At 45.4% G+C, this 7,500-nt stretch overlaps 1 protein-coding gene across 9 annotated transcripts in view; it reads left to right on the forward strand.

The window, feature by feature from the left end:
• The window catches only part of LOC125036550 (protein couch potato-like), a 252,363-nt gene that overhangs the window by 119,280 nt on the left and 125,583 nt on the right, over window positions 1–7,500 (forward strand). The window contains exon 2 of one of the 9 annotated variants that reach the window (XM_047629241.1): window positions 3,971–3,973. The exons of the other annotated variants lie outside the window; for them this stretch is intronic. Coding sequence (XP_047485197.1) covers window positions 3,971–3,973 — 3 coding nt within the window. The remainder of the gene's footprint in view (window positions 1–3,970; window positions 3,974–7,500) is intronic. 9 annotated transcript variants of the gene reach the window in all.

The raw sequence follows: 7,500 nt of genomic DNA on the forward strand, positions 1-7,500 counted from the left end.
TGAGGAAGACGGGACCGGGAAGTGAGTGGGTGGTGGGGAAGGAGGGGAGTGGAGAGGAGGAAAGAGATTGAAGAGGTGATGTGGAAGGCAGGATAAGGGGAGGAGGAGAGTAGTTGGGGTGAGGGAAAGGAAGGGGTGGTATTGAGGGTGGGGCACAGGAGTTGAGGGGGTGATGGGCTCGGAGGGGGAAAGGGTAAATAAGAGGGGAAGAGAAAGGAAGGAGAATAGGAGCGGGGTGAAGGGGAGATAGGATGGTGGGGTGCAGAGAAGGGTAGGCGAGATGGGGAGGATGGAGGGGGGGTAATGGGAGGGGGGAAGTGGTTGAGAGGAGGGGAGGATAGCGGAGGATGGGAGGAATAGCTGGGGAGATAAGAAGGCGAGGGAAAGAGAGTAAAGGAATAGGGGAAGGGCGGGAAGAGAAAATCAGAAAGGAAGGAAGAAGTAGCAGTTGGAGGAGGAAGAAGAGGAAGATACTGATACGGGGAAAGGAGGAGAGGGGAGCATGAAAAATGGATGAAGAATTAGGAGAAATGAAGTGAAATAAAAAACGGTAGGGTGAGAGGATTATGGAGGGGATAAAGAGAAAAGGAATGGGTGATTGGGGGTGTAAAGTGTGATAGATAAGAATGAGATAAAGACGATATTAACTATTGAAATAAAGGAGATATAGAGGAGAGTGGCAAGTAGAATATTTCACGCAGGAATCAGGGTTAAAAGGAAGGCGGAAAATAGGATGAAATAGATAATGGTGATACTGATAATAAAAATAGTAATAATAATAATAATAATAATTATAATAATAATAATAATAATAATAATAATAATAATAAAGATAATTATAATAATAAAAACAATTATAATGACAATAATTATAATGATAACAATGATTACTGTTGTTCCTGTTACTACTTCTGTTATGATAGTAATAGACGGAAAGAAAATGGAAAGGAAAGTAGGGAAACGAAAGAGCCATGTAAAGAGGTTCAGAGGTTAAAAGGTCAAAGTTTTTTTTTTAAGAATGAAAATAAAAGAGACCAAACGATGAAAGAATAAAACACCCACCCAAAAAAAAAAAAAAAAAGTGAAATGAATCGAATGAGAGGTAATTTGCGGTTGGGGTAATGACTGTAATGACCAGTGGACATGGTAGTCGGCCATGAAGCTTTTATGGAGTTACGTCATCGCGCTGTCGGTATTTTTTTTTTTTTTTTTTTTTTGGGGGGGGGGGTGAAGGGGCTTTCGTGATTTTGATCTATTGGTATAAATGTTGATTTGTTTGATAGAGGCGAAGATGTCACAGTTTGGGAGACTGGTAGTGCTGTTTTTGGTGATAGCGAAATAAGGGGTTTTAATCAGTTAATTCTTTCTAGCTTTATTTTTTTTCTAATATATATGTTAATTTAGGCTATTTTCATCATCATTAATAATCATCAATCATCTTTAGCATCATCTTCTTCTTCTTCTTCTTCTTCTTCCACCTATATCTGTTCGTCACCGTAACGGGCGCTGCAGTAGTGGCACTCGTAGTGGCACCGAGACCCTGAGGGCGAGTGAGAGTGCCGGTTCGGCGTTGGCACGGGGGGGGGGGGGGGGGGGGGGCTAAAATGCTGTTGCTGCCGAGGCGTTGATGGAAATTGTGTTGGGCGTAAAAGGAGGGAGAGGAGAGGGAAGGAGAGAAGAAAAGAGAGAGGGGATAGCGAGAGAAGAGAAGAGAGGGAGAGAGAGAAGAGATGAGAGGGAGGGAGAGAAGAGAGGAGAGAAAAAGGGAGAGAGAGGAGAGAAAAGAGAGAGGGATAGATGAGCAGAGAAGTGAGAAGATGGAATGATGGGAGGGGGTTGATAAGATGGAGTGAGATGTTGAGAAAAAGATGAGAGAGAGAGGGAAAAGGAAAAGGAGTAAATGCGAAAAAGAGAAAGAGAAGGGGAAAGGGAAAAGGAAAGCGAGGGGGAACGGTAAGGGAGAGTGGGAAAGGAGAACAGAGAGACGGAGACAGAGACAAAGACAGAGAAAGAGAAATTAATGAAGAGAGGGAGAAAAGAGAAGGCGGGGATGACCGTGTGTCGGCGACGGACGGCGAGCGGCAGGCAGGCAGCGGACCTCGACTCCGCTTCGCAAATTGCAGCAACGGAGGCGCCGGCGTCGGTGCAGCGCTGGCTGTGGAAAGTGAAAGTAGAGACACGGGGAGGGAAAAAAAGGAAAATAAAAAGATTAAAAAACAGGAAAAAGTGTTACGAGGGCGAGAGTCGCGTATGATGATAGCGAGGAGGGAGGGAGGGAGGGAGGGAGGGAGGGAGGGAGGGAGGGGGGAGGGAAGGAGGGACGGAAGAAATGGGGTCGAGAAGTGGAAGGAGGAAGGATGTGAAGAGAGGGAGGGAGGGAGTCAAGAGGGAAGGTCATGAAGAAAACAAGTAGAGGAAAAGAAGGATGAGGAAAAAGAGTAACGACAAGAGAGAATTATCAAGGAACAAGAGTGTAGAGAGAACGTTAGAGAAGGAGAGTGAAGGTTAGAATACAGGCCAAGAAGGAAGAAAATAAAGGAAAGATGGGGGAAGAAGAAGGAGAGAGAGAGAGAGAGAGAGAGAGAGAGAGAGAGAGAGAGAGAGAGAGAGAGAGAGAGAGAGAGAGAGAGAGAGACGAAAGGTAGGAAAGGGCAGTGAAAATAGAGTGAAAAGGGAGGGGAGAGATGAAGCAATCGTGACACATTTCCCGGCCGTCGGCGAGCGCGTCAAACGTCCGTCCTTCCGGCCGGCCGTGGAGGGTAGGTGGAGGGTGGGCGGAGGGGGGGAGGGGCGGGACCGGCGCGCGGGACAGCTGGAATGCGCGCCACGTGGCTAGGAATCCCCGACATTCCTGCTATTCCCACTCCATTACCCGCGGCTGGAATGGCCCGAGTAAGCGGTTATGGGGCTGATTTACCTAGGAGTATCGTTCTTTTGCATTCCCCCTTGTCAGCAGTTTAATTAAATTGGCAAATTTGGTCCTCGGACGGCGACCGGGTGGGGGGGGGGGGTGAATGGAATACGCGAGTTTTGGCCTAGTTTTTCACTCACGCTGGGGCGAGGGGGAGGGTAGGAGGGAGGGGGAGGAGAGGGGAGGGGTGGGGGAGGAAGTGGAAGAATTGGGTGATGGAGAATGTGTGTGTGTGTTTGTGTGTGTGCGTGCGCGCGTCCGTATGATGATAAGCAAAATGAATACTTTCCCCTCCGCCTCTTTTCCTCTGTTTCAAGTTTCCACAAGAAACGCATACAATCACACACACTTCCACTCACTCATTCACATCCTCCCTCTCTCCCTCCCTCCCTCCCTCCCTCCCTCTCTCTCTCTCTCTCTCTCTCTCTCTCTCTCTCTCTCTCTCTCTCTCTCTCTCTCTCTCTCTCTCTCTCACACACACACACACACACACACACACACACACACACACACACACACACACACACACACACACACACACACACACACACACACACACACAAAAGACCGGATATGGTCGCATCGTAACACAGGATCTGCCTCTCTCTCTCTCTCTCTCTCACACACATACGGGGCGGAAAAAGAGGACGAGCGAAATAATAGACAGATGGCAGGGTCTGACAGGGGGGTTCCAGGCCCTTTAAGTGTTCTTGTGTTATTTTGAAGTTCTTGAAGTGATAGAACGTTACCCCCTCCCCTCCCTTCCCCTTCCCTCCGACCCCCTGTGCTTTGGCCTTATTTAGATAAATAACTGGTACGTTGTAGCATTTTCTTCTTCTTCTTCTTCTTCTTCTTCTTCTTCTTCGTCTTTTTATGTTCATACTATCTAACTCGCCTGTTGTGCTCTGATAGTATTTATAGTATTGGTATGATGGCTTTATAATTACGGTATCTTTTTAACATCTTCTCGATTACAGTTCCAGCTTTTATGTATGTTTGTTTGTTTGTTTTCTGTTTTCCAATGATACTTTTTAATTAATCTTTGGCTTTTCTCTCCAGCAGGTAAGATGGAACTCCTCGGCATGGAAGAGAGCCAGGTGGCGATTATTAAAGCTATTCCTCAGGGGGGAAGGAAATTGGTGTTGAGCAGGTAGGAAGTGTAAAAAAAGATAATAATAATGATAAAAGGAAAACAAAAACAACGACGACGACGAAGAGAGGAATGGTCGAAGGAAGAGAACAGTCCTTGGAAAATAGGCTGGAACGGAAGGAGGAGTGGAAGAAGAGGGAGGAGGGAAAAGGGAAATGAGAGAGCGCCGGGTTGGAGATGGAGAGGTCGACCTTCGGAACAGGTAGGCGGGGGGTGGGGTGGGGGGGTGGGGGGGCTGGGAAATGAACTCGTCATCGGAGCACAACATCAGGCGTGGGCGTGCGTTCGCTTCGCCTCGGTCTTCCGCGTGAATGGGCGGTTTGGGGTTGGGGGGAAGGAGGGACAGGGGAGTCGGAAGGGGAAGTCAGTCTCTCTCTCTCTCTCTCTCTCTCTCTCTCTCTCTCTCTCTCTCTCTCTCTCTCTCTCTCTCTCTCTCTCTCTCTCTCTCTCTCTCTCTCTCCATACCTCCCTCCCTCCATACCTCCCTCCCTCCCTCCCTCCCTCCCTCTTTTCTCCCCCCTCTCTCCCATCCCCCCTCCCATCCTTCCCATCCTTCCCATCCCCCCTCCCACAATTCCCGGCCGATCGGAATGGGTCTTATTTTGCCCGACAGTTCGAGGCGGGTCGGCGGCGTAGCTAAACGAATTCCGGCGGCAGCCTTCCAATCTCAGGTGTGCCTAAACGCGTTAGTCTCGATCGGGCGGTGTAATTCAGGCCGGAGTTCGGAACCGCCACGCGCGCGCCACGGAGGGAGAGAGGAGCCCCCTTCCCTCCGTGGCGGGGCGGAAGTGGCGGTGGTGTAGTGGTAGTGGTAGGGGTAGGGGTAGGTGTAGGGGTAGGGGTATTGCTTGTGGTAGGGGTAGGGGTAATGGTAGCGGTAGGGGTAGTGGTAGTGATAGTGGGAGTAGTAGTGGTTGGGGTAGTGGTAGCGGCAGTAGTAGTGGTAGTGGTAGAGACAGGGGTAGTGGTATTAGTAGTCTCTTTTAGACCTTCCGGACAAATTGTGTTTGTGGTCTTGGGGTCATTTACTATGATATAACGATTGTAGTTGGGGGTATTATTTGTAACATTTCGATTGTTGATTATTATTATTAATCATCTTGATATTGTTATTATTCTTGTTGATGATGATGTTTTTATCACCTTCTTAATTAGTTTAGTTTTATTTCCATCATCTTCCTTACTGTTACTATCAACACCGTCACCGCGTCACGCTAACAAAATAAGTCTCACTTAAACGGTGTTGCATTAACATATAAAACAAACATAAGGATAGCGATGGCATTGACCGATAAAAGTTTGAGTTTGAGTATCTCGTAAAGAATTCGAAGTGTGTGGTTGCCGCCTTTGGCACTGCGACGAAAAAAGAAAGAAAGAAAGAAAGAAAAAAAAAACGGTTTTTCGTTGGCGAGAGGCGATCGTGACCTCCATCAACTTTTCTCCTTATCTCTCGTGTGTTGTTCATTGTCGTCTGTTGTTATTTGTATATTTATGATGATGAAGATGATAGTATTGATTGTCACTGTTTTGTTCATGACCGTTTATTGTCATTTTATGTGGATGATGGTGATAGTAATCATTATTGGTGTTGTTGCTTTTGTTGGTTTGTTATTGTTTTTGGTATCATTATCATTATTATTTGTCTTATAATGTCATCATCACTTGTTATTGCTATCATCGATATTAACTCCTGTATTAGTAATAGAAAATACCTTTCCAACACTTAATATATTTGTAAGCATTAATTTACCACATTTAGAGTCACATAGCGATAAAAACAATCTGTCAAAAAATAACAATAAAAAAAAAAATAATAATCAGTATCGGGCAATTGTCATTCCTATAGTTTCTTTCAGCTGATGCTTCCGTTTTGTGTTGCATTCAGTTTCATGTTGCAGCGTTTCTTTGTGCTCTGAATCCGTTGTTATTGATGGCCGTGGTGCTTCGTGGGCGACCGGCCATGTGCTCGCTTCCTCCGCTGTCAAGGAATTTTGTCATGTGGGAATCCTGTCGTTTGTGAGGATATTGTGTCTTCTTTTTGTTGTTGTTGTTTGTTGCTGTTGTTATTATTGTTATTCTTGTTATCGCTGTTATTGTTATTCTTTGTTTTTTATATTTTTGTTATTTGTGTTATTATTATTATTATTATTATTATTATTATTATTATTATTATTATTATTATTATTAATACTTCATTATTTTTCTTTGTATGCTGTTATTCTAAATTATTCGAAGGAAAATAAACGAAAATGCGGTGTGAAATTACACGAAATATATCCTTTAGAGTACGGGAGTCAGAATAAGTGCCATCACAACGCCATGCTTCGACAGTGCCACCACAGTGCCAGGATTCGACAGTGCCAAAATACTATTTAGAATCACGACGCGACTTTCGACGCCGCCCTGACGCTGTCAGGACGGCGCGGCACCCGAGTCACGCACGGCGGCGCCCTTCGAGAGAAAGAGAGAGAGAGAGCGAGAGAGAGAGAGAGAGAGAGAGAGAGAGAGAGAGAGAGAGAGAGAGAGAGAGAGAGAGAGAGAGAGAGAGAGAGAGAGAGAGAGAGAGAGAGAGAGAGAGGGGGGGGGGGGGGATTTTTCGGTGCCTGTGAGTGTCTTTCGCTCGACTATGTGCGCGCGTGTGTGTTTCCGGTCTCTTTCTTCTTCTTCTTCTTCGGTCGGCGTGACTTGTGTGCCGTTTCTCCTGGAGGTCTTTCTTGCTTCTGTTCGTTCTTGCCTGGCTTGAATTCTTTCATTAATTTTTATACGCATTCTTTCTTTCTTTTATTCGTTTCTTCCATTCATCAGTTCCTCTTAAATTTCCGTCTTTCCTCTATTATTTCTTTCTTTCATTTATTCGCTCGTTGTTTTCTCAAAGTCCTCCATTCATTCTCTTTCTCCATTATTTCCTTCTCTTCACGCACGTTAATCATCATCTCTCTCTTTTTCTTTTCTTTTTTAACATCTTTCTCAATTTCTCTCATTTTCTTCCCGTCGGAGGAACGCGAGTTTCTAAACAAAGGAGTCATTCGGCCATCGAAATAAAGCATTAAATGAAGAGCTACATGAAAAGCCAAATGCAATGTTCATGCGCCTTGTTTTTGTCGCTTGTCTTTGTTGTCTTTGCGAGCGTGACCCCGTCTCTTATTCATGACAAATATGGTAGTGGCGCAAGTACTTGGCTGCGTAGTGAGCCCGTGTGCACTTGGCATGCCGTATCCACCATTTTGTTTGCAAGCTGGGTTTTTTTTCTTCTTTTTTAGGTTTTCTATGCGTTTCTTTCGTTGTATTCTGTTGTATTTTTTATTTAATTATTAAATGTTTATATAGTACGGAATGTTGAACGGAAGGTGTTTGGGTTCGTTCGTTCCTCCCTCTTTCTCTCTCTCTCGCTCTCTATCTATCTATTTATCTATCTCTATCTCCTCTACCCCTACGCCTC

This window comes from Penaeus chinensis, chromosome 21 (genome assembly GCF_019202785.1).
Source record: "Penaeus chinensis breed Huanghai No. 1 chromosome 21, ASM1920278v2, whole genome shotgun sequence".
Classification (NCBI taxonomy): Eukaryota; Metazoa; Arthropoda; class Malacostraca; order Decapoda; family Penaeidae; genus Penaeus; species Penaeus chinensis.